This window comes from Anas platyrhynchos, chromosome 3, assembly GCF_047663525.1.
Source record: "Anas platyrhynchos isolate ZD024472 breed Pekin duck chromosome 3, IASCAAS_PekinDuck_T2T, whole genome shotgun sequence".
Classification (NCBI taxonomy): Eukaryota; Metazoa; Chordata; class Aves; order Anseriformes; family Anatidae; genus Anas; species Anas platyrhynchos.
The window spans coordinates 40,046,691-40,073,957 of NC_092589.1; the positions used below are offsets into that span (position 1 = coordinate 40,046,691).

General features: G+C 46.0%; 1 protein-coding gene and 1 non-coding gene across 9 annotated transcripts; one reads left to right on the forward strand and one right to left on the reverse strand.

Moving 5' to 3' along the window:
- On the reverse strand, window positions 1–23,470 carry LOC106017001 (uncharacterized). 8 transcript variants are annotated; one of them, XR_011808192.1, is made up of 6 exons: window positions 23,331–23,470; window positions 18,943–20,879; window positions 18,251–18,277; window positions 14,835–14,952; window positions 2,763–2,810; window positions 1–1,664 (listed from the first exon to the last, which is right to left on the reverse strand). It is a non-coding gene; the product is annotated as an uncharacterized protein (transcript). The 8 variants fall into 8 exon arrangements; XR_011808191.1 differs by having other exon boundaries at window positions 14,835–15,009; XR_011808189.1 differs by lacking the exon at window positions 18,251–18,277.
- SIX2 (SIX homeobox 2) lies at window positions 22,873–27,267 on the forward strand. The gene is made up of 2 exons (XM_027454090.3): window positions 22,873–23,891; window positions 26,076–27,267. The coding sequence occupies exons 1-2, from the start codon at window positions 23,332–23,334 to the stop codon at window positions 26,377–26,379; spliced, it is 864 nt and encodes a 287-aa protein (XP_027309891.1). The 5' UTR covers window positions 22,873–23,331; the 3' UTR covers window positions 26,380–27,267.

The following is a 27,267-nucleotide window of genomic DNA, read 5'->3' on the forward strand; positions in this document are numbered from 1 at the left end:
AAAGACTTGAAAAAGTGCATTTTAATATACTGTCTTAAAAAAAATAAAATAAAATAAAATAAAAATAAACTACATCCACCTAAAAGCAATTCACAGTAGTAATGCAAGTTCATTGTTTTCCAACTATTTGGAGACTGAACTGGGCTTTTGGCAATCTGATAACTTGAGCAAACAACTCTAAACTAGTCTTAGCTTCCCCCCCCTTCTTTAAATAAAGCTCAACTTGTAATATGGAATGTGAATTGTTTTGACTGTTAAACCATTCCAAACTCAAAACCCACTCATCATAAATGTGTTGAAAGAAGAATATATTTCAATAGTGCGGCAGACCCTTTGAGTACAGTAGAGCAGCAGTCTTCAATCAACCAGACTTTCTCTCCAGAAACAGAAAATGAAAGCATAAGTGCCATATACATTTTTAAATGATTTATCTAAACTCAAAGAACTAACTTTTTTCTGACTGATTATAACTGCATATATGACTGGGTATGGATAACAGGGTGGGGTGGGTTTTTTTGGTATTTTATTTTTTTTTTTTTTCAAAATGATATATAACAAAGTTCCATGCAGAGACCTTCTATTTACACATCTGTTCAGCACCTGCCCATAATTTCTTAGTTAGTTTTTATTATTGGGCTTGTCACCATATTAATGTAGCTGTACATTCAAATTGATTGTAATTGCAAATTTCCTGAAAAAGCTTGGTTTCTGCAAGTATTTAATTAAACTGATATCCTAAATTAAAAATAATTATGTAACTGTACTCCACTACAATAACACATGCATGCTTCTCTCTACAATGAAAATGGTATTTCACATAATTCATACAATATGTGGATTAATATTGCCCAATTAAAGGTCAGTTTCCACTAGAAAAGGAGGAATAATTAACTTCAATATTTAGAAACCTGACATATTTCAATTAAGCAAGCAATTTGTCACAAACTTCATAAATCAAGTTATCAAGGAACAACTTAATAATGGTTATAATAAATAGAGGTGGTGAAAAATCAGCCTATTCCTTCTTGTGGCATAATTTTGCCTTAGTAAATGGTTTATATAGAAAGCCTTCCACTGCTAGGTCACGAGGTCATACCTAGCGCTGCTCAGTAACTACTGCCGCTTATTTCCAGGAGGCCTGTGAAACAGTCAGTAGTCTCTGCTGAGCCGTTCTCTCTGGTACACAAATAAACCCCATGTCTCTGCCCTCAAAGCCTCTTCAGCAGGACAGGAACTGGCCTCAGACCAAGGACCTGCCTGCCCCAACCCCACGTGTGGTGAGAATCTGGAGCAGACATTGAGCTCTCCTTCACCGTTGGGTCTGATCCTGGCAGTACACTCACAGATCTCAGCGACCTCCAGACTGTTCTTTTTGCATCACTAAGTGAACTCTGAGGCAGAGTTTTGGCAAAGCAAAAATACCTGTTACGAATGAATATCTCCTCATGGGAGAACAGAAAACATTTTGAAAGGAAAATTTCATGTTTTTTGTTGAAAATACGTGCAAGACTTCTACAGTACTTCACCTGAGGGACAGTCAAGTACTGTCAGTGTGAGTTTGTGGAGCAATAGAAAAAAAACGTGCTCCCCAGAAGTCCAAAACACTCTTTGCTTTTTCTCAGTCCTTCTGCAGAGCCACGTGAGGCTGTGGAGGCTGGTATTGCCTGGGAGGGAAAAGAAAGATACGTGAACTGAGAAAAATTGTCAGGTTTTGGTCAGCTGCCTGCTGGCTTCCTTTCAATAGACTCATCAAATTCACAGCTTTTCTACAGAACATTTAGTTTCCATGAGCGAGCCTTTTCTACTGGAAAGTTTCCAAAATGATTGACCTGACACTGCTCATGCTTATCTTTAAATAAACTGCAGAATCTGTTTTTCACAATGGCTGAGTTAATCCATTCAGAAATGCTAATGCCAATGAATATATATCTACAGAACAGCAAAGTTATGATCGGGATTTTGAACTCTCATAATTCAAAGAAAATATGAAACAGGTTTTTGATTTCATCCTCCATGGGTATAAGATGTGAGTATGAAATATTGCTCCAAGCTCTGCTCCAAGCCATTCAAAGTCCAGTGTTTGCTCTTAGGATTTGGTTTGAACTCTTATCTACAACTTTTTCAGTATTAACTATGTTCAGATTTTTTGCATGAGGTTGGGATACATAGCAAATAGGTAATCATGTTCCCTCTGCAATACACATCTGAAACCTCAGCTCTAATCTCAGTCCAAGTTTCTGAGGATGCCACTGATATTGCAATTATCAGAAAAACATATTTACTTGCTATTTAAATGATCACCATGAAATCTCAAGAGAAATGGCTATGGAACTTTCAATTTTTTGTCATTGCTTGCCTCAATTTCTTGTGTACATCCATAGCAAGGTTTCACTGTAATTGAAAGATCCATATATAATAACAAGTTAATACATAGAGTTCCCTGGTGCATATCTAGAGCATCAATGACGGGAATGTAAAATTACAGTAAGGGATGGGAAAAGTGAGAAGACAGTTGCCTTTCCAACACAGAGTATCATTTTCTTTTCCCTCCTTCACTGGCAGCCTTCAGCATTTCTCCACATGCAACATCTAATTGAAAAGAAACCAAAAATAATATGCATTGTATCACAGTAGCCTGTGTTCCTCAACTCTGTTATGTTCATAACACAAGTAAAAGTTTGCACTTTTAGTTTGGAACCCTAATTCTAAAACAAGATCCTAAGGTACCCCAGAATATCCTGTCTTCATCTTGCCTTACTTACCTTTCTGAAAATCCACTGTTTGCTTCCCCTTGGGTAAATCTGACCCTTCTGGGGGAAAAAAAAAATAAAATGGTGTAATTTACTTTTCAAGCAAAACTATTTTCTGGTAAATGTTCAAAGTATTTTCTTAAGAAATGGCCAATTTGAATTAGAAACTGGCATTTTCTTTGTTTGTCTGGGAGATGCATCTTGAATTATAGTGTCCTGAAACAAAATGAAATGGGAATTATTACATATTCAGGGATTATATTTGTTCTGGCATTCTTTGCTGTCCACATGTTCACATCAGGATAATTTTTCCTATTTCTACATTGCCATATATTTGGCAGGTAAGGAAATATAAATAGTAGCATGGTTAATCAATCCAATCCTGTTGGAGAGGAACTGAAGGGAGACCTTTGTTGTTGTGTAAATCTAGCTGTGACAGAAAACCCTGTGCCTCTCTTTGCCAATAAGAATTGGTTGGAAATTGAGTGAATTGGGAAATAATAGCTATAAATATGCTTATGAGTTACTGGCTTGATCCCACAAAGCATTTTCATTAACATCCAAACTTAGAAAGTGATTGAAGTTCAGGCACAAACTTAAAATGAAGCATATGATTAAATGCATATTCTCTTTGGGAGGCATTAATAAAAGTCTGCTTTTTTCAATATTGTGCCTGTTATGCTGCCAGGGGAGCTTATACTCAGAAACAAGGGGACAGAGAGCTTTCTGTAAGGCAAGAGATTTACTTCACCTTTATCTGCAGTAAAGATCATGGAGATATAAGATGGCTACCTTCTGCAGATGGAAATAATGGATCTGCCTCTTATCTACCATTCCAAGTTCATGCAATTGAGGACTATAGATCATTTCTCTTACTGCTTTTTCCCTCCACTCAGTGCTGCCAGAAAAGTGTGATAACTCATTGTAACCTATACTTCAGGCAGCTATCAGATCAACAACACTGATCAGGTGATTACAAGTACTGGAAAGTAATGTGATGTCTTGCAGAATGTATATCTCCGCTTCTCTTGGAAGTAAATATTTGTGTGTGTAGAAGTGATCTTGGAGCATACCCTGACTATAGCTATGGATCAGTTTCTCTTTCTCATGATTGCACATCATTTGGCTCCCATTCAAGGAGTTTTGAGTGGTGGGGATGTGAGTTTGCATTTCTGTATGGTAAACTTCTCTAAGGTCTACCTAAGAGGTGGGGAATGATCCTGAAAGGATTCAGAAAGCTCTCATCATCTGAGGCAAGGGCATAGAGTACTTCTGTAGCATGAAAAACAAAACAAAACAAAATCTCCCAAAGGGGCTATCATCACCATATAGTGTCCAGTACAGCAAGTTTTGGCCCACTGTCCAAGCCAGCTCTGCAACCCCAGCCACATTTCTTTTTACTCTGAGCCTCTTCTTCTGTTCTTCTGGCACTGAGAATCTGACACCACCACTATTTTCTAAGTGGCACTATGAAATACATTAAGAGCCAAGGGGAAGCCAGGGTAACTGTTGCTGTTTAGTAAGTGTTGTCAGTGTTCAAGAGAGGTTTGGATAATGCCCTTAAATGACATGCTTCAGCTTTTGGTTAGCCCTGGAGTAGCCAGGCAGTTGGACTCAGTGAGGTCAGATCCTTTCTAACTGAACTAGTCTATGCTATGCCACACCACATCAAGCCATGCCACGCGATGCCACACAATGCCACACTATTCTATTCTACTCTATTCTACTCTATTCTGTTCTGTTCTGTTCTGTTCTGTTCTGTTCTGTTCTATTCTATTCTATTCTATTCTATTCTATTCTGTTCTGTTCTGTTCTGTTCTGTTCTATTTATTCTATTCTATTCTATTCTATTCTATTCTATTCTATTCTATTCTATTCTATTCTATTCTATTCAATATCTGATTTATTAATTTAAGAACTCGTCAGCATGTTACAGATTTCATGAACGTTTGACTCTTTGTGTGTGTATGTATGTGTTGGATGGAAAATACAATAGCTTAGACATGGAGTGTGGGTAGATGTGGGACTTTGTATCTCTGTGACATCTTGACCAGTCTTGGCAAGCAGTTTTTGCCATTTCTATACTTTAAATGTACTTGAAATACAGTGAGAACCTAGTGAAAAATAATGGAAAAATAAAATGTTGGGGGAAAGAAGGGCTGCATTAAAATAAAAATGCTAATACTAGAAAATATTAGATCTCCATCAGCATTCTTAGATTGCATTTCTTTCATATGAATAAATCAAAATATTGCTCTGGGACTTGAAAAAGTCTTCATAGTGTAATACGTTAAAAGACTATTACTGTAATAAACTAACAAATTTTACTTGACTTTCACCTCTCTGCAGTGATGGAATTAGTAGCCAATACATAATCCATCTTTTTCCCATTCATCTCTTACTCCAAAAGTCTCAGAAACAGGAACCATCTGGCCCATTTTTAGAAGAAGTGTAGGTGGAGCAGAGGTTCTGAGCACTTCGGTATCCTGTAACAGTCCTTGCCACAGCTGTCGCACTTGCTGTGTTCATGCATTTTATTTAGTGAGGCATTGGCAGCAGGAGCTTTGAAGGCTTTCTCTCTGAGGCTGTGGTTATCATGCTCTGAGATGAATCTGCTTAAAACATGATTGTGCAACATAGTTCTAGTTGTGTTTTAATTCCACCCAGAGTCATAACACTGTTAGGAAAAAAAAAAAAAAAAAAAAAAAAAAAAAAAAAAAAAAACAGCTAAGCAGTTTTTAAAAATTAGGCTTCAAATTCTGCTATTCATTCATCATAAATATATCATTATTCAATGGAGTCACTATTGGACAAGGTAAATTGGAGTGCCTTAATCATGTTTTTCTATGACTTAACTTGTGTCTTTTTTTTTTTTTCAGTGTTTGTTTTGAGGATAATTGCAACCCCTTGGCACGTTTGTACCCCTGAGTTATTGATACATATTCTTAAGCCAGAAGAGCAGAGTTTAGCTCAGGAAATACTTAGTGAGACTGCTTGTCAGAGAGGATTTTAAGCAAAAAGCTCAGAGCAATTTTGTTGCTTCATACAAGTTTAAAATCTTTACAGACATAGATGTTTAATTAATGAAATCTACACAACCCATGGCCAAGTGAGCAATAAGCTGTCAGTAAATTATCCCCAGCAGATGGAAGGAAAAAAGTCCTGCTGTTATTGGAAGGGTGTTGAAGAGCATGTAAGAAGTGAATATTTGCTTTTCCAATATACCTCTAGAGTACAGATTAACAACTAGTCAAATTCCATGTTCTTAGTCTCTCAAATAGTCTGGGGTGCCTGGCTAACAACGTGGCTGCAAGAAACAGTAACTAATGTTTTAGACTCATCTTGGGAAGCCTAAATTTCCTGTATACCGTTACACAGAATAAGGTGCCTAAACACCTTTAAAAATATTGTATTACAGGACAGACATATATTTTGCTAAGGAAGTTCATTGCCATCATGTACTTCTGTACGCTATAGGTGTAACCCAGATCATGGGTGGGTGGAGGAGGCACACCATTACCCTTGCTGGGGCTCTGCTGTTCCTCATACTCCACCACAGAAAGACAGACTTTTTATCTTCATGACAGACTGAGAATGGGGTTGTAAAGGGTGTAGCACAATTTTGCTTTCTGCCTGTAAGCTTCAGCAATTGGTTGCAACAAAAATGTAAAACAGTCTTATTTTGCATGATTAAATGAAGATTGACGCTAGATCAAGTTATTTGTTGAAAGTTTGTGATTTCACATAACTGACTATAGTTTTGAAGTTAACAGTATTGTGCCCATAAATTACTTAGAAACACTTCTGTATTAACATGGAGCAGCCTTTGAAAAGCTACATGCTGAATACCCATTAGCTACATTTATGAACTTTGACACCATCATTTGCCAAATGATATTAATCTTTTAAGTCACCACAGCATATACAAATATTGGAATAGTTTGGGTTTTTTAATTTCTTAATCCTGAGAGATTTCAGGGATCATTCAAAGCATTGATGGAAGTTTTTGAAGATGAATCATGTGCAAATATAAGGACAGATAGACAGCTACTCCATGTCTGGTGCCAGCAAAAGTTCCCTGTCACATCCCAACCATCATGTTACAGACTTAAACCCATCAAACCCCGCTACTAAGAAAGGTCCATGGTCACTTTGGGCCAGACTGTACGCCTCCGGCAGACTGGGAACCTGGAACACTCCCTTCAATAGGTACAGAATCAGTCCCTAGACCTGCTGCCAACAAATCTGGATGCTATTTTAGCAGATACCTGGTGCTTCTTGAGACACAACCAGGTTCACTGACCACCAGTTCTTTCAAATTATGTTTGCATGTATCTCCACATGAGAAAGACTTGGAACCTAAAAACTGCCCTAAAGCAGTCAGGCTGTTAGAAAGATTGGTTCTAAATATCCAGTATCAAGTTTTGGTTATTGTTAGTCTAGAGTGACACGAGCTTGTGCAGCTTGTGAAAAATAAAAGGGTCCTACAGTGTTAACTATCTCCAGAACCCCAGCAAAAAGAATCTTTGCTACTGTTGTCTTTCTGTATGAGCTTTATTCCTAACATGGTTTGCACTGCACTTCACAAGCTTTGCTAGCACTTTGAAACATCATTTGTATGAGAAATACCAGACCTGGCAATGTGGTGATATAATACACTAATAAAGCAAATTCTGTGCAATATTCAATAGGAAAGAATTCTTATTTTATGAAGAATTTTTATATAATATATTTTTCTTAAAAGCAAAGAAACTATATCACCCATAATAAATCACTCTAGGCACTCATTAATGACTTTGTTAACCATTTCCACCCTCTCTGTTTCTAAATTATGGAAACAAATTTTGGAGTGCGGTTTGAGGCAGTTGAATGCTCCAGCATTCTGCTGTGAATCCAGAGATTTTTCTTAAACCTCTTGCACTATTTCCAAAAACGTTAGAAATACTTTCATGGCAATGGAATACAAGAGGCTGTCTTTTTCTATAAAATACACACATACACACACATTTTCCTTCCTGATTTTCTTTGCATGTGTCAGTTAGGCAGGAATTCTATAGCACTTAGTAGTTGCTGATGTAGAAATGACTGCCAAATGAATGGTTTATACTGGAATATCTCATTATTTATATAAGTATGCTGCAGTATGGACATTTAATTTAGTTCTCATTCCAAACCCATGACAAGTCACTTTGACACCTTTAAGAAACATTTCACATATGGTAAGATGCAGCATTCAAAATTGTAAAAGGAAAAAAATATATGTGACTCCAATTAAAGCAAAGATTTTTAAACAATCAAAGGAAATACTTCAATTTTGAACTTATGCATCTTAGCCATTTACTCTTTAATAATTTTAATGGTGAATTATTATTTCTGGGAAACAAGGATGGTACAGTAGGCTTGGGTGCTGGCTCTTTTCACTCTCAGAAGACCTAGCACAAAATTTTGCATACATTAATGGAAATGTGTTTTTTTTATATATATGAAAAGTTAAAGCCTTCAAAGGAAGTTCTGATACATTGTGGGGCTGCTGCAGAGCTGAACATGAGGGAATCGAGACACCAAGCGCACGTACTGAGACAGCCAGGTAGGGATTTGGTACTGCACCTGCACTCCTATACCTGTCTCTTACCATCTTGTAGCCTTTCACTTCATGAATAAAAATGTCCTGTTTTATCCCTCACTCCATGCAAATATACCATTTTAGCTAAAATACATCACTGCCATAAAACATTTGAATTAAATCAAACTACTTGTGTAATGGAGCTGACTGGAAAGTAGCACCAAAGGTTGATTTACAGTGTAGGCTAGGTGTGGAAGTGTTTGGTTTCAAAGCTGACAGTTTATACAGAGCACTTTCTGTACAACGTGTGTGTTTGAGCCATAAAGTCTGGCTTTGGGGAGGCAACTGTCTGGGTACTACCAAGCTTTGGGGTGCAACAGAAGCACTTAATGATTTGTTGTGCTCCTTGACTATGGCTTTGCAACAAAGCAATTATGTCTGGCTACTCAGACAGCAGCAAACAGGCATGCACATGTGGGGAAATACCCTATTTACAGCTAAATGCTTCTTCCAACACACTGTGCCTTGGGGGATTCTCACAAGAACAAGTAAGAGCCTTTCAGCACTTGCCACCAAGATGACAATGCACAGAGGTGCCTGAGTTGTGTAGTTCTTGCCTGAGCCTGCAGTGGCCTGGTCTTGTGCAGGATGGAGGTGGGCTCCAGGATCCACTGGGTTCTGGACATATGTATAAATGCATATGCAGAAAAAAACAGATGTCATAAAATTATCAAAGATAAAGTGAAATTATTTTCTGTCTAGAAATAACTGTATATAACAAAAAAAAAAAAAAAAAAAAAAATGTTTGATAAAAAGACACTAATTGCCACTAAGACAAAGGCTTAAAAGACACAGAATACAAGTAGCTTAGGGATTTTTTGTTTGTCTTTGAAAAACTCTTTTGAAGAACAAGGGCTTTTAGCCAACACAAATATCAACATTATCCAGTGTTACCAAAATAAAGATTAAATACTGACAGTTATATGTTCTGATTTTTTTTAATCCCTGTTCTTCTTTTCTCTACTCCTTTGGATCTGCCCTAACTCCTGTGTGCCCCTACTCTCCAACCTGCTATTCACCCCTCCATTATAACCACAAGTTGCTCCCTTGACCCTAAGTATGAGAATCAAGATTATGTTCCAAGAGCATCTCAGAGGAAAGAAGGGAAAACAATAGCTAGACAGTTTTCCTACTTTTGTGCATGCATGTGTGTTGTCCTAGAACATATTCTGTGTCCTTTCAAGGGCTGTGCACCCCCTCCTCATACCAACCCTTTGGAGAAGCAGCCATCAGCCCCCTGCAGCACATCGGGTGGCTTTGCAGCACTGTGAACTACAGGAGTATACAGGTGAACTCCAAGACAGCCAGTGGGGTTGTCCAGCTCGGGGCCCCAGATTTTAAAGTCATCTAGAATCTGTAAGAAGGGGAACTGTGCTTTTTGCAAGGAGGCTTATGTGTGTCCTGAGCCAGCTAGTTTGTTACAAAACTGATATTTTAATGGAGTCTGCGAATGTTTGTGCTAAATGGAAAATGAAAGGGGACTACCCCACATTTAATGAAACAAAACACAAGTGAGTCAGTCTTTAAATCTTTCACCAGATAATTTCTCTCTCCTAATGTGCTCTTTCTATCCACTAATTTGACAGTGTGTTCTTTTAAATGTAGGTACCTGATCGATGTCCCTGTGTAAGTTCATCTGGCTGATGAAACAAAACAGCAATACCTAATGACAATGTTTGGCACGGGCACAAAAACAATCAGTCTCTACCATTTATCTTGAGATTGCATGCAAAGTACTCTGAAATAAAAACATACTACATCTCTTCTATTTTTTGATGTTGAAAGATTTAAAAAGTGTAATCCACATTAAGCTTCTACATTTCACCAGCCAAGTCTGACTGAAAAGTGTGTGCTTTTAGATGGTAACGGCACTATTCATTGTTGCTTCTAACTTTGCAACTGTGTTTTTTTTTTTTCCTGCTCTTCCTTATGGAATTCCTGAAAGTGATTTGCCAAATCATATGTGACATTTAATTCATATAACATTCTTTTTCTCCTTTTTCTTAAGTGAAGCTATTAAGTTAAAACTTGAAATGGAATCTCATGCGTTCACCTTGAATGATGAAAAATAAACCACAAAACAGAGATGTGAGCAAAGTTATAAATGGGCATTTGAGAAATGCTTGGGTTATTCTTAATGTTTCTAAATCAGGCACAATGTTTCCAGTATTTACAACTAAATCTATGTGCTGTATTTAGAGAGCACTTAACAGCTAATGATACACGTTTTCACTATTTAGTCAATCACAAACAATTATATATTTATGTCTTCAAACTTTGTTCCTATCAGTTCCACTGAATATCCATTGAAAAATAAACTGAATATCCACTGAAAACCAGCAGTGACTTCCATGCCTGGCAGAATCCTACTGGACAAGGTTTTGAACTGACTTTTACTAAAACCACCTTCAGAATACAGCATCAGTTGATACATTGCCCTGCTTGTTCTATTTACAACTTAAAGGTTTCCAGTAGTTACTAGGCAGGTTGCTTAATCTCTAGAACCTTCTTCCCACCAAGCACATCATCTACCCAAGCCTATCTCCCATGGTCCCTACTGCCCAGCCAAAAGTAAAAAATGCAGTGAACTTTATCTTTTTCATAGAGTTTTAGGACCAATCAGGGGCAGAGGAGAGATAATACATTCATATGCTTGTTTTTAGATTTATTTCAGCGGAGGACCTAGTGGTGTGAAGGAGTGTCTCATGCTGAACAGTTTTCTCTTCGCTCTGGTACACTGGAGAGAACAACATTGCAGTCCCGAGTAAATATATTAAGGATTATAGAGACTCTGAGCTAGACACATGGTCGACTTTCTTCATGTGCTGAATCACCCTTGTCAGGAACTTCTTTAGAGACCTAATATGGCAATCTGTCATTCACAGAAAGGAGCACGTGGAGTGTAAAATGCTGTTACTGGAATTTATCAAGAGCAGCTTCCATAATCTGTTACACTGTAAAAATGTTCACATTTTAGCATGCCAAGGGAGCTCTAGCACTGATACCTTCAACAAATAGGAAGCACATGGTATATTAAGCTTGTTTCCTCTCGAGTCCACAGTTTAGTTTTAGAGAATACATATGAAGAGAAAATCCAGGCATCAGCTGCCCAGGTTAAAAAGGCAAGGCCTTTTCTTGTGTGACTGAAATGGGAAGTCACATAAAGCAAATGGACTTGTCAGCTTTCCTTTGCTCCTTTTTGTTTCTGAGGTTGAACCGCAGTCAGAAGATACATCTGTGCATGAAAAATACACAGTGTTGGAGTAAAGCAAGCAAAGGGGGATTTCATGAGCAAGGTTGCCTTTCTCTAACAAGAAATCAGTTCAGGTGATCATATTGCTTTGGTCTATCACCCAAACTCATCTGAGCCCTCAGTGAAGGTATTGTAGAAAATCCAATCTGCATTTACATACCTTTCTACCAAACCATTCAATAAACCAGTTGACAATTTATATATATATATATATACTTTACACAAAGATAAAGAACAAATTATGTATTAACAGACACCTTCCTCCAGTACCTGTTTGCTGGCTCCACAACAAAAGAATGTGTTTTGTAAACTCTACTGCATGTTTCATTGTTTGTCAAAGAAATATATCTGATACAACCATATTCATAACCCTTACTTAGCAAAAATCCCATTAATGTAATGAGAAGATGCAAAGACTAGGCCTTATTTATAAAAAGTTTGAGTAAAGTCCATATGTATGTGTTTGTGCATATGTATATTTAATGTATATATGCATACAACATCCATAGGCATACACTAAGAAATTCTTCCTTTTCTTTCCCCTGGCTGATAAGTTAAATGGAAGTTTTGTAAGGAATGATGGCTTGAATTCCTGCAAGTATTAACCCTGAGTTTCAGCTCTGAATTTGCTCTGATATCTTCTGTTGTTCCCTCATTTTAATGTTCATGTTCCTCTTAATTTACTGAGGATATTAGGTGTATCAAGCTGAACAAGACAAGAGTCTACTCACATGTATGTATTTTCTCACTTAAAAAAGAAAACACATATCTGTATTTGCATTTTCTTCCTGTATCTGTTATGAATCTAAGCATTTTAGCACAGGAAATATTGGACAGTCTCACTCAAAAAGTTTCACCCAGCATGCAACTTACTATTCATTATTATTTTTAAATTGCGTGGTTTTATTGTATAGATTGTTATTAAAAGATAGGATTACTCAAGTGCTAACTTCTAATAGAAGTTTGGACAGACAGGGAGGCCAAGGAACCAAGGTCATGCGGTTATTTTGGTTTGCTGTACATGAAATAAGATGGTTCTTCTGATTATTACAGAAATCCATATCCTCCCTTTTGTACACTAATGAAAACTTTTTAGAAGAAAATATTGAGAGATCTGTACATAATACAGATTTCATAAAACTATAAATTCTTGGCACACTAGTTAGGCATATCTAACTTATGTGTGCCTAATCTGTATTTTTACTGGATTTCTCTATCCAAGAGTTCTGCTAGCTGTAGATTACTTCCACACAGAAACACACGCATCTGGGTGTTAGCATCTGTGCAAGATTTGATCAGTTGCATATTTGCCTGTGAATTTTCAGATGTAGGCAAAAAAATCCTATTTCTTGAGGACTATATAAGGAAATAGTTGAAGTCTTAACATGACATCATATTATTCAGCAGCAGAGTATCAACCTGCATCACCACACAGTACACAGTAACAAGTTGTTTATTTAACATATGGCAGGAAAAGTGCCTGCTTCATCAAACTCTACATATAATGATCATCTAAACATTGCTGCTTCTACAGTGCCTTGGAAAAGTTCCCTTTCTGCTCAAAATGATTGAGTGAGGATCACATTATGGGTCTCCAGAGATCAAAATAAGTCTTCTTGAAAGAAGAACGGTGTACATCTGCTTTACTGTTGAAGGTTGCATAATATCAACCATATCTCAACACCTTTTGGCGTCCTGGAAGACTAGCCCAAAGCAAATACACACCAGGAACAAGATCTTGCATTTCTTTGATGCTTTCAGATTACTCTAAGAGACATAGTCAGAGAGATAAACGTTCATCATCTCGTCCCCAAGGAATAGAAACATTTTTTAAGAGTCGTAATTAATAATTAAGTGACTCATCTTCCTAAGATGCCTGCCTGACATTGAAGACCAAAGTGACTTTGCATAGTTCTGTAACAGTTCCTCCTCATGAAAATATTACTCTTGCAATATTGTCAAGATTTGTGCTAATCCTAAATGGTCAGTCAGTGTGCCAGGTGCCTAACTGGGAGATGCCCAAGGGAAGTTCTTCAACATCACTGGAAGATTTCAAACTTTTTCTCTTGTAAACCCCCTTCTACTAGTTCTTTCATGCCAAAACCCCTTTTTCCCCCTACTCTTTCCAGTTCTTCGGAATCCCAGTCCAGAGCTCACCACTGCTGGGGTGCCTTCCATTAACTTTTGTACACCTGGGATATTTCCCCTATTACTTTTTACGTAAATACAAATTGCACAGATAATGATGACAAATACAAAGCATCTTTAACAGGATGGAAATGGGGTCCATCCATGGTCTCAGATTTCTCTGACAGGTAGATTACTGAATAAAAATAAAGGCTTTGGTCAGTTGAGTTTGAAACACCTAGACAAATTTCTCGAGAATGTGAAGCAAAGTACAAGCTCTCTAATTACATGAAAATAATTATAGTGTTTTACATTTACATTGCACACTTCTGTCTTGGAGTTGGCCATGGATTAGTGATCCAATAGAGATGTGCAGTTTCTTATTCAGCTAGAGGAAAAAAAAATAAAATAAAATAAAAAATAATAAAAAACATGACTGTTGCCTTTAAAAATTAATCTGTGAAAATAAAAATGCTCCTGACTCCTCCCTCCCTGTTTGTAGCTCCTTGCCACAGAGGATTCTGAGGTGACCACAGGCATACTCTTTCTCCTTGAACTTTCCCTAGCTGAAACTTTCCCCCATGATGTAGCCTCCTCATACTTTCTGCAGCTGTAGAGAAAATAGATGTTTTATGGACTGAATTCATCCTCTCCCATCCCTCCAGGAGTCTGTCACCCAGCTGAAGACTTCATCCCATTTAAGGCCAGAGATCACTGCATCCAGCCTGGGCTGGCCTCCAGCAGTCCCAGGATCATTTGTGCTATCTACAGCCTCCTCTGCTGTCACTGGGACTGTGTTTTCTTCTTTTGTTTTGCAGTCTGTTTATTCTTTTTGCTCTGACCCATTACACTAATGGTTCCATTTCTGTTCTCTCTAGTCAAATGTCTCAAAGAGCAATCTGATGAGTTAGGAGAACCATCTTCAGGCACAGCCCTCTCCTTACTGAATTAATACTGCTTGTTCACCTCTGCCAGCCAGAAGTCTGGCATCCAGTTTGGCATGGAGCACTTTTCCTTCTCTTATGTACATTAAACATGCTTATTACACTCTAGCTTCCACATCATAACTCAAGTAACTCACCCAATTATACCTCTTTACTTTCTTCTCTTGGAAGCTGAAGCTCACTTCTTTACGATGACTATAAGGCCCAGATCCCAGACTTCTTCCATGCATGCCAAATGCTGCTGCCAACCTTCCACTTGAAAATAAACATGAACATAACACCCTCATCCAAAAGTGTATATGTTTCAGAATGCTGATCAGAGAGGAAAAAAATAAATAAATTTTAAAAAGATAAAATAGAATAAAGAAAAATCCTTTATTCTGTAAAATTCTTCCTGGGCTTTGTCCAGTTTATCTCATGCTCCATTCCTTTCTTCTACCAGATCTCTTACGTGACTGAAACCAACAGGACCTCGTAATTAAGGAAATGTTTATCAAGTTAAATTACTGTGATGTGGTTATTCTACTGTTTAGATTTTTTTTAAATGACAATCTCAGTTTTTCCCTGAAGTAAAATTAAACAAATCTTAATTAAAACAGTTAGACATACATAAATACACATAAACATACACATATACATACATACATATACATATATATATATATATATATATATATATATACACTTTAACAAAAATTTTCCTGATTGTTTTCTGGCTGTGGAAGGTAGCAGATATACAAAAATTAAGAGGTAGTTATACAAGAATCCCACGCTTTGCAACTCTCTGTCACTCAGTGAAATCTTTGGCCCTACATTAAGTATCTGGTCTTCCTCTGCAACTTATGCGGAGAATGAAATGATTTAAGCACTATTAAACTCTGTTAGAAGAATGAAAAAATAAGGAGTCTGAAGAAGGTGGCACTCAAGAAGTCCCTTCTTGCAATGTTGGTTAAAATGTGTCCCTATTGCTAAGTGAAACATGGCTAGGAACAATTCTCAGGCCCTCAGGCTAGGTCACTTGGTCTTTGAATTCCAAGTAGTGCCTCTGTGGTTCAAAAAATATGTATTATTTCCTTTCAGTTTTTAGTTCTGAGTATTGGGGATAATATAAAGTATGCATTGTAAATTATTCAAGGGATATTTTAATAGCATGAAACACTGTTGAAGTGTGGACTGAGGGCATAGAATGGGACTTGGGACTGCAAAAATTCCTGGGACAGTGTTGGAGGAGTGGAATAGCATGGGATAGAGGGAGCCAAACCAGGTACAATCTAGTGCAGACAGCAGCTTGGTAACAATCGGTAACGTGCACAGCACCCCCAGCTACTGCTGTAGAGAGATCATGGCCAAAACTGCGCCTGGGAGCATGCTGGCAGCCAAATGTGATGCTCAAGCTCATGCCCCTTCGTGCAGTATGCAGTGCTGGTGTCCACTGCTGCTGGTATCTGATATCTGCTGGGGAGAGGCTGTACAATTACACACCTGACCATGCACAAATGACTAGACTGTTGAAGACAATAGAAAAGGGTATAGCAGCCGAGTAGAAGATTATTTCTTAACCAGCAAGTTATAGAGCCTTAGCCTTTCCTGCTTTAGTAGCTTAACTGCCTGAAAACAAATCCAGAATTTACTGGACTGGCCTTTTCTGCATATTAAATAATCAACAAAGTCAATATCAGACTAGTCTTAAAGTCTCTGTTTAGAACAAAGATAAAATTGATGAAAAAAAATTGAATGAAATGGGACACCAGGTCTGTTTAAATTGCATAACTTTTCTGGGAATTAAAAGGTCCGTGGTGCACTTGAACTGATTCAAGAACCTATGAAATAAAGGAGAGAAGATATCAAAGGGCAGAGGCAAAATTAATCCAGGAAAGAGGAGGCTTAAACAATTCAAGAGGAAAATACAGAACATTTTCACAAGTTCGGAAGTAGCAAATTTTCCACTGGAAAGTGGATCAGCTTTAAACTGCAGTTAAATTATCTAAACTGTCTAACTTTCCACAAAGCTTTTCCCTGTAGTTTTGATCTGTGTACAAAGCTTCTGAGAGAACTGCAAGACATGACAAACAAGCTAAATTGCATTTCCTAAATTCTGTAAATAATGCAATGTTGTTACTCCTTACAAAATTTTGGGAAGTTAAAACAAATTGAATGCATTGCGAAATTTTATGAAATGTCACAATACATGTTAATTCATATTATACGTATTTAAATTCAAGTTCAAATTATACATATTAATTCTCCTGGTTTTAATTGATAGAGTCTTGCTTGGTTTTATTTATCCACAACGGCAAATTATATAAATTATTTAAAACGGGAAAGAAATCCCCAGTGAAAACAGATTTTGGGTAAGTCAGTTAATGTTCTCTGACACTTATATATGCGTGTGCATTACTTGCTATCTCTACCTTACATTTCAGCTTGTCCTAGTGCTGCAGTATCTAACCAGTAGGTAGGTGTGTTTATGGGCACACGGCTCAGTAGACTACGGAAGAACTCACATAAGGTCTTCCTGCGGGGAAAATAAAATCCCACAGGTCCATAAATCCTGCTTGCTCCCCGATCCTTGCCGAGAATACCTGTGTCGAGGGGCAACTGTAAGATGGGAATGGCGGATGCTCTGGGGACTGCTCGTCTCGTTTTTGCTGTGCGAGGGATGCAGGAGAGGGTGGGACCCCCTGGACCTCTTGGGACCGCTGTGTTCGGGGGGGGGGGGGGACATCAGCCCGTGGTGGGGCAGGACAGGAGGAAAAGACCACGGAGGATTTCTGGCCGTGGCCACGACGTGCGTGAGCCACCTGGGGGACGGCGCGGGGGCGGTTTTAGGCTCCTGCAGCCGCTCGTCCGGAAGCCGGCGGGACAGCAAGGACGAAGCCCTGCTTCCTCTCGGCAGCGCTGGGAGCTGAGCCTTAGAGCCCTCTAGTGAGATTTCTAGGAGCGAATCTCCCCCTCCGGCCCTCCGGGGCCGGCCTCGACGCCGCCCGGGTTCGGGGGGCCGGTTTGCCTCGTATAGGGGAGCCGAAAATCCGAGCGGCGCGGCAGGAGGCGGCTCGGGGGCTGTTTCCCTCGGGGGGACGCCCTCTCGGCGCCCCGAACCCCGTCCAGAAATTCACCGACACCCCACCCCTAAGACCCTGAGGTCCCCCAGCCCGAGGGCGGGGGTCGCACGGCCACCAAGCAGGAGATGGGCACGGCCAAGGCCCTGAAGATGTCAGCTGCCTGGGGAGGGAGGGGAGAAGGAGAGGAAGGGCGGCCTGTTCCTAAAAATACTCCCCGGTTACATCCCCGTGAGCCAGGGATGGAGATGGTAACAAAAATGCCTTGAATCAGTAGGAGCAGTGAACAATCTTCGTGCTTTTCCTCATCATCTTGGAATAATCAGTGGAATTAACTGAGGTCGAGGAAACAGGCTCTTGGGTTAGTTGTGGGAGGCTGTGAGAATAGGGGGCAGCCATTAAAAGAAACCTGATCGCTATTCATCAACTCGGAAGAGGGGAAAGGAGGAGGAAAAAAAAAATAAAAGACCTTCGTGGCTCGAGCTCATACCAACCTGGTCTATCTCTGATCAAGAAGATCCCTGGAAACAAGAAGTTTACAAATATTGTCAAATTGATGCTTGTAGTGTGATTTAAGTTGTCAATCCTGCAGAAGCCCACCAGAACTTTGGACGCAGTGCCCTGCATTTCCGGCTAGTTATTGCCAATCCCCTAAGGCGGAAAGCTCCCTCTCCTTATTTTAACCATATGTGCCTTTTGTTGTTGTTGTTGTCTTGTCTGTAAAGCTCTCCGCTCAGTCCTCCCGTGCCGCGGAGCATCCGAGGTGCAGCCCGCAGCCGACACCGGGGCGGGGGCTGGCTGGGCTCCGGCAGCCCCCCGACGGGTGTCCCACTGCCGCGGGACAGGAGCCTGGCTGTGGGACGGGGGGAGAACCCCAAATCAATGTTGGTGCTGGGGGTGAGGGTGAAGGAAGCGAAAACCCTGAACCCCGATCCCGAGATCGAGAATGGGCCATGAGAAGGTAGTGGGGCGGCGGGGGGGCGGCTGTAGGGTTTGTGGGGAGCACGGAAGGCTGCAGAGCCTTGAGAGGGGGCACGGAGCCTCAAGATCCCTCGAGACCCCCTCGGACAGCCCTCCGAAGCCGTCCATCTTCCTGAAAAATGCGCAGCCGCTGCTCGGGGCCCCCTGCCCGGGCACCCCGGCGCCCCCGCCCCGCCCGGCCCCTCTCTTAGCATAATCGAGTTACCCGCTACATAGCTGGCATCCTCGGCGGCTCCCCCCGAGGAACAGCGCGCAGCTCGCTGCAAAAAGCTTCCAGTTCTTCCTCTCGCCCCAAATCACGGAACAACAAGCTATTGTTGTTTGTCTTAATTTCGTTATTCGCGGTGATCCCGGTCATGTTTTCATTTTCGGTCGGGGCAGGATCTCGGGCTCTCTACGTGCCATCTGCGATGGGCTAGAGCCCGTTTTGTTTTGAAACAAAACGCAGAAATCAATACACGCGGGAATAAAGCGCACAGGGGTGGGGAGGGGGGCTGCAAACTGCCGCCGTGGGGCCCGAAACGTGTGCGATGGGGTTCCCGGGAAGGGGGGCACGAAAGAGGATGGGGAACGGACAGGAGACGCAGGCCTGGGATCCTGGCAAGGGTCTTTACGATTTATAAAAAAGATAACAGGAAGAGCAGGTTAACTGCTGGAGGGTTTCGTCCACGTCAGTCGTCTGGTTTTAAAGGGCAGGCATACTGTGTTCGCCTTCTACCCCCACCCCCACCCCAAAAAGAAAAAAGAAAAAAGAAAAAAAAAAATGAAATAAACGAAAACTTGGAGTTGTTTGTCGCTTGCTCTCCCTACAGCCCCTGCCACGGTAGTGGGCACATGTGGGCAAGACATGAGGATTGCCGGGTTGGCCATTTGCTTGCTACCAGGGCCGAGAAAAGCGTCCCACCGACACCCTCCGTCTCCCTCCCTCCGTCCCCACGCAGGGAGCTGAGGCCGACGGCAGGATCGTGAGTGTCCTGCGTGTCGTGGGGGCTTGCCATCGCCACAGCCACCGCTCTGCCTCCTGCTTCCCCCGGTGCCCCCCAGGCACAGCCGGAGGCGTTTACGCCTGTGTAAAAGGGATATAAGCTGCAGGGCATGGGAGGGGGGCACAGGGGCCGCAGTCGGGGGGCCGCGGGGCAGGCTGCAGGCAGGAGGCTGGGAGGCTCCGTTTCTGTGTGTCATGGAAGAGGTGCGGGCCCGCAGCCTCCCGTGCAGGCTGCTGTCTCGAAGGAGACGGTGGAGACACCGCCGAGAGGGAGATTCTCAGATAACCGCAGCGTTGTCCTGGCACTCATTTATGGACACAAGGCAGTAACGTGCAATTAAAAGTTCCCAGGAAGCGACACGTTCAGCCCCCCCTTCCCTCAGCAAGTCCTCGTCCTGGTTAATAACGGGAGCGTTACGAGAGAAAAAAAAACGACTTTTTTATTTTCCTCCTATTTCACAGCCACTTGCGCTGACACTGCCGGTCCCGCACGCTGCCTGGTGCTCGGCAACGACTTCCCGGAGGGGCCAGACCTCTGCTGAGAGTGTCCTGGGGTCAGTCACACCGCTTCCCTGGCCGGCACCGGGATGAACCCGGGGCTCCTGCGCCGGGCACAGCGGGGCCGGGAGCAAGTTTGGGGCAGCCCAGAAAAGCCTTTGGCTGCGGCTGCACGGAGACACCCCTCAAAATGTTCCCGTCGGACGGGGGGCAAATGTTACCAGGCGATTGCTTCTTGCTCTGAAATATAACTGCAGTGAACGAGCTCTTTTGCACATGCCAGAAAAGCTCCTCGCCTGATCGTTTGATTCCCTCGCAACTTGACTCGCCCCGTGCCGGGGCTCAGCAGCCGGTATCTGCTCCCTCTTCTAGCACTAATAGGAAGAATTTTCTTGCCCCAAAGTTAAAAGCAGTTACAGAGCATTGGGATCCAGCTGTCCCTAATTTGCAGACGCTCTGGGAAGCGGCGACACACGCCGCCCGGCCACCGCCGCCCGAAGTGAAAGCGCCTGCGGAGGGGCTTGCGTGTAGGGTCCGTACTCACATTTTAGGGAGCTAAGAAGAGATTTTCTCAGAGCTCCGTCCACGCAACAGGTTTTGACATCTCCTTTCCGGCTAGGGCGAACAGCTGCTCCCATTCAGCCTTCGCCGCTGTGGTTCTGAGACGGAAGGAGAGGAAGCGGAGTCAGGTAGATCCCCGATAAACGTGCAGCGACAGAGCGCGGTAGCACGGAGGCGGGAGGGGAGCCCAGACCTCTGCAGCTCTTTTGTCTTTTGCTACGGCCCCGGCCGCCGAGGGGAGCGGGACGGCGCCGGATTCTCCCTTCCGAAAGTCGCCCGGAGTAAGCACAGAGGTCGGGGATGGGAGAGGGGATCCGTGCTTCCCGGGGGTGGGAGACGGGATCTGTGCTTCCCTCGCCGTGTCTGTTCGGAGGAGCATTTTTGAAGCAGATCCTCTCTCCCACCCCGCGGCCGTCCGCTGCGGCCCCAGCTGCGCCCCATCCTCCGCTGCGGCTGAGCGGGAAGCGCGGAGAGCGGGACGCAATCGTTTCCAAACAAGCACGGGTTGAATCCCGCAGGAATCGGCCAGCGGCAAGGCGTTGAGCGGCCGAGTGTTAATTCTGCTCGGGGGGGAGGGAGACTGGCGCAGGGGGGCTTTACGGACCCGCCACCGACGTTCCCAAATTCGTTTGAAACGAATGCCCTGCAAAGGAAGCCCCGGCTTTGCTCTGCGCCCCCCGGGCGAGCCGAGGCGGGGGCCGCCCGCTTCCCACGGCTTCTGCACGGCTGCGGAGAGGCTCGCACAGGTAGGCGGGCACCGGGCTTCCGAAACGGGGCTCACCCGAAAAACTCCGCACACGGCCGGTGGGTGCGCACAGGCGCCCCGACGGGCCGGGCTCTGGCCGCTGCGGAGCCGCTGCCCCCCTTCGACTCCGGCTCCCTCGGCCCGGGGGGGGTTCGCCCGCTGCCGCTCGGCCTCGTCAGCCCCGGCCGGCTGCCCCGCAGGGCCCGGGGGCTCCGGAGGGTCGGGCTGCGGGGCGGGGAGCCGCGGCCGGGGCTTCCGAGGCCTCACCGAGCCCCCGAGGCGCAGGGGAGCAGCTGGGGGGCTGTCAGAAAGGTGGGAGCGCACGACGGCAGAGCCGAGCTGGGGAGGCTGCAAAAGGCGTCGGAAGAACTTGCTGGCGGCTGTGTTATTTCTCCCCCAAAACAGAACATTTCGGGCCGTGAAATCAGCCCTGGGGCCACGCACGGCGGCGGGGGGCATCCGAGGGGCTCCCGCCGAGCGCTTTCACTTGGGCTCCCCCCGGCGCCTGCAGCCCGAGGGCGCTTCCCGAGGGGGCTACGCCCGCCCCCGGGCCCCGCAGCCCCCCCGGCCGGCTCTCGCTTCGCCCGCACCGAGGGGACGGGGAAGGATAGGGGGTGACAAGGGGCCGCGCGGTCACGCCGAGTGTCCCCAACTTTTATGCTTGTCCCCCGGGGCGCAGCAGCCCTGCACGGGGCTGGAAGCGGAGCAGGAACCGACGTCGGGATCGGGAGAGGAAAGGCGAGCGGCGGGGCCAGGCGGGCACGGTTCGGGCCCTACCGGCAGCCGGTCCCCGCTCCGGGCAGGTACTGCCGGCGTGTAACGGGATCCCGGGTGGGAACAGGGTCCCTATTGTACGCGGGAGGCCCCTTCCCCAGAAAGCTCGCCGCCAGTTGCTGCTGGGCGCTGGGGAGGGGGCGAGGCAGCGCCTGGAGCAGGGAACTCGCCTCAAGGGCCGGGGCCGGGGGGTTCCCCCCGACGGGACCGGCGGGGGCCCGACGGGGCGGCGGCTCCCCGCTCCCCCGCTGCCGGTGGGTGCCCGCAGCGTCAATCACGGCGGCAATTTCTCCCTCGCTAGCTAATATCTCAGCTCGCAGGGCCGCCTCTGAGTGGATCTGAGCAATCTGTCAAGCCAGCCGGGGAGCCACCTCAAAACAGATCGGGTTACCCCTGATTGACAGCGTCACCATGGCAAATAATTTGACTAAAACTATTGTCTTCTCCTGGCAGTCCCCGGGTCAGATAACCGGACCAATCACAGCGCGGATAATCACTTTTCATGCCAGCTTAGAATAATATTATTAAAAAAAAGGGGGAGAGAGAGAGAGAAAGAAAGGGGGGAAAAACTCCGAGAGGGAGAGGAGAGAGGGAGCGGGGCTTTACCACTATATTATGTGGGATCTTTCGGCGGAGGGGGGTGGGGGGGAAGCAGGGAGATCCCAAACCGGCGGCCGAGGGGGGTGGGGGTGGGAGAGCCGCGGCCGCTGCGAGCGCTGCAGATAGGAGACAAAAGAGGCACAAAGTTCCTCTCGCAACTCGGACTTACAAAAAGGAGGCGGCCGGGGGAAAACGCCCTCCGCGCTCGGGCTCCCGAGGCTTTCTCCTCGCTCCTCGCCTTTTTTAAGCCGCTGCCTCGCCGGGGCCGGGCGCCGCCGATGGCCGCGGCCCCCCGCGCCCGGCCGTGACCCCCGCCAGGCCCCGCCGGGCGCCGCCGCCCCGGGGCCGGCCCCGCATGCCGGGCGCTGCCCGCCGCCCCGCGCCGCTCCCCTCTATGCGGCCGTAGGGTGCGCGGCGGGGCAGGGCTCACCATGTCGATGCTCCCGACTTTTGGCTTCACCCAAGAGCAAGTGGCCTGCGTCTGCGAGGTGCTCCAGCAAGGCGGCAACATCGAGCGGCTGGGGCGGTTCCTCTGGTCCCTCCCTGCGTGCGAGCACCTCCACAAAAACGAGAGCGTCCTGAAGGCCAAGGCCGTGGTGGCCTTCCACCGGGGCAACTTCCGCGAGCTCTACAAGATCCTGGAGAGCCACCAGTTCTCGGCGCACAACCACCCCAAGCTGCAGCAGCTCTGGCTCAAGGCGCACTACATCGAGGCGGAGAAGCTGCGGGGGCGACCCCTAGGGGCGGTGGGCAAGTACCGGGTGCGCCGCAAGTTCCCGCTGCCCCGCTCCATCTGGGACGGCGAGGAGACCAGCTACTGCTTCAAGGAGAAGAGCCGCAGCGTCCTCCGCGAGTGGTACGCCCACAACCCCTACCCGTCCCCCCGCGAGAAGCGGGAGCTGGCCGAGGCCACCGGCCTCACCACCACCCAGGTCAGCAACTGGTTCAAGAACCGCCGGCAGCGGGACCGAGCGGCCGAGGCCAAGGAAAGGTACGGCTTCCCCCGCGCCCGCGGCCCCTCGGCTTCGTTGCTCGCCCCCAGCTCCGTGGAGGCCGCCCCGACGGCGCCCGCGGCCTCCGGGGCGGAGGAGCCGGGAGACAGGCGGGCCGGCGCCGTGGGTGCTCCACGCGTGTCCGGGATGAGCAGAGGGGAAGGAAGCCCCCGGAGAGGCGGTCGGGCCCCTTGACCAGCCGAGGGGTAGCCGGGGGGCGGCGGGGCCCGTGCCGTCGGGGCGCGTCCTTGCGGGCTGCCCGCTGCCGAAAGGGAGCGGCGGGACGAGGGAATAAGGCGAGGGGAGAGCTGCGAAGGGAGCCCCCGAAATGTGCGCCCTGCAGATCGGGCCGCTTACGGGCAGACGGGGAGGGAAGACAACTCTCTGCCCTTGCTCGTGAAATTGCACCTCGGCTTCACCACCCAGCGCGGTGCTCACGCATGCATATTTCTATATAATATCTCCTCATACCGACCGTGGCTCCGAGACTGTGCTTTTCTCGTTAAATTGAGGGAAAGGGCCGTTAATTGCCGGCAGAAGTTAATGCCTGCGTACTCGGGAGTACTTTGCCGTCAGCCGGCCCTGTGCCTTAAAGACGGGCCGAGGAAGCGAAAAGCGTGTCCCAGCTGCGCTGTGCCTCCTTCCCAGCTCGCTCGATCAGCTCGTACGTCCTGCACGGTTAATTAACAGATGATTAGAAATCTCCCGCACCTCCGCGCCACGGAGGACACGCCGTTTTGCTTTTCTGCCTATCGAGGTTTGGAATAGGCGAGCGCCTCGGCCGCGCAGCTGTGCAGCCCGGCAGGTTCGGGCTCCGCACAGATTTGCTCCACGCATTTCCCCAAACGGTGCTAGCGCTTTAATTTTCTTTCAAATCCCTGCAAGTGTTGGTTTTACGAGATGTTAGAGATCCTTTTTATTGCTGATAGCAGGGACTCACCTTCGCATATCCAAAGGAAATGAAGGTTACACTTATTCCATATTTTTTTTTCCCGAGGAATCAAATTTTAAAGGTCTCCAGAGACAAATAAGATTTTTGACATTGAAAAATACACTCAACCTAATATTACACTCCAGGCGTTGGAAAACAGACCGTTCCTGGGATTGCCATTTACTCAAGTAACTTGTTCAAGCAGAGCTTTCTTTTCGATTTTTATTTTTTTGCCGCAATGTGTCTCAAGCCACATCCTGCTGCCCTCACCGAGCAAAAAATGTCGGCACAATGGCCACCCCTTCCCTCGAGCAAATCCTGCGGGATCGGGCCCTTCTGCCATGCAGCGTGTTCAAGGCTTCCGCAGAAGCTTTTGAATCCACTTAAAACGCCTTCAGTATTTCAGGCAGGGCTGTGTCTACAGGGTTGCTACTTCTAAAAGCCGAGTTAGCCTTGACAGGACGGTCGCCCCCACCACATCTTACCCCTCTTATTTCGAAAAAAAAAAAAAAAAAGTTTTTTCTTTGTTTTTTTTTTGTTTTTTTTTTTTTTGTTTGTTTTGTTTTTTTTTTTTTTTGAATGGGCTTGGCAAACCTCCAGCGATTTCTCGGTGTTTACCCGGGGGTGCCTCCCGGCACACCGTGCCGCCTTGCCCAGCCAGGCAGGCGGCCGGGGCTTGGGGCTCGCCCCGCAGGGAATGGGGCCCCCCCGGGCTGCGCCCTCCGCGCCGGGAACGGCAGCCTGAGTAGGGGAGAGCAGCCAGGGCTCGGGAAATAAGCGAGTTAACTCTGTTTGCTCGCCTTATCTTCCATATCGGGCTATGCTTTGAGCTTGGGGCGAGGGGGGGGGAAATGTCCGGTTACTTAAGCAAAAGGCAGGCTGGTGCTGGGCCGCAGCACGGAGCAATCCTGCGTGCAGCCGCCTCGCCTCGGCCTTGCTTCTCTTCAGCTCGGGGAGCAGTTTTCAAGTGTGAAAGCCTTTTTTTTTTTATTTTAATCCCTTCCTCTTCCCTTCCTTCCCCCCTTTCTCCCTCCCCACACCGTGTAAACGCTTTGTGATAGACGGAGGCAGAAAATGACGTGTTGGCAAAGTGACACTTTCCGCCGGGGTAGTGGGAGACTCTTGTTTACAAGCTCGGCGGCCCTTGGCCCTTTGTGCCAGACGAAGAGGCCCGGGAGGTTTGCAGAGTTTGGGAAGCCGCCGGTCCCGCGTCCCCCCGGTGACTTCCCTCCCTCTTTTGTGTTTCCTATAGGGAAAACAACGAGAATTCCAACTCCAACAGCCACAACCCACTCTCGGCGTCAATGAACGGGAATAAGACAGTTTTGGGGAGCTCGGAGGACGAGAAGACGCCGTCAGGGACCCCGGATCACACTTCCTCCAGCCCCGCGCTGCTGCTTAGTTCCAACCCTGGGCTGCAGCCCCTGCACGGCCTGGGCCACCCCCAGGGCCCCAGCGCCATCCCCGTGCCCAGCGCCGACCCCATGCACCACCACAGCTTGCAGGACTCCATCCTCAACCCCATGTCATCCAACCTGGTCGATCTGGGCTCTTAAAACCGTGTACACGCTCCCTCCTTCGCGCCTCCTTTACTCTTGCATATTTTTTTCCTTAATCTTACCAGAGACTTTTTGAAAGCGATGACAAACTCCTTAGTGGAAGTGTTGTGTGCCCTTTGGCAGCAGGCTGGCTGCAGGTTTGGAAGGCATTGGACTCAGCTGTGGGCAGTAATGGTGTAAAAAGCCTGGAGGGTTGCTAAAGCTGGTCCCAGGTGGGGACAGGCTGTCGGACAGGGCCTGTGGCTTTCATGCCAGGCCGTAACACGGTGCAGTGGGGCAGCTCCTCCCAGCCTTGATTTCCCAAATCTCTCGGTGGTGTTGCTTGGTCTGCCCGGTCTGTGGGTGAAGAGGCACATTGTAATTTTTTTTTTTTGGGGGGTGGGGAGGACGGGGGGGCGCAAGGCCGCTGTTTACATGCCTGTTGGGAAGTTTCGCATCGCTCCCGCTATCCTATTGTAGTTATGTATCTGTGGCAGGTGTACGATGTACAATTTCAACTAAGAATACAAAAGTTGTAGTCAAGTTATAGCAGCGACACGCTCTAGGCAGACTCTGTAACCTTCTTGTAGCTGATGCTATGCAGAGAGGCGGCTTCTACGGCCTTGTCCATGTGGTGCTTTTGCCATTTGCTGGGTGGGAAAGGAAGAGATGGCCCGAGCCCGGTCCCAGCAGAAGGCAGAGTGGGGGGGGCAGATGCTGCCCGCGGCGTGCACCGGGGGCAGGAGCGGGCTTTGAGAGAAGAGGAACTGCTGCTTGAGTTTAGACCTAAACGACAGTATCAACCGCAAGTCACCCGACCTTAGTTTTGTTTATTGTTTATATTATGTGAATACATTCTTTGGAAAATATTTCTGCTTTTATTTTATAATAAAATTTAGAAATCTA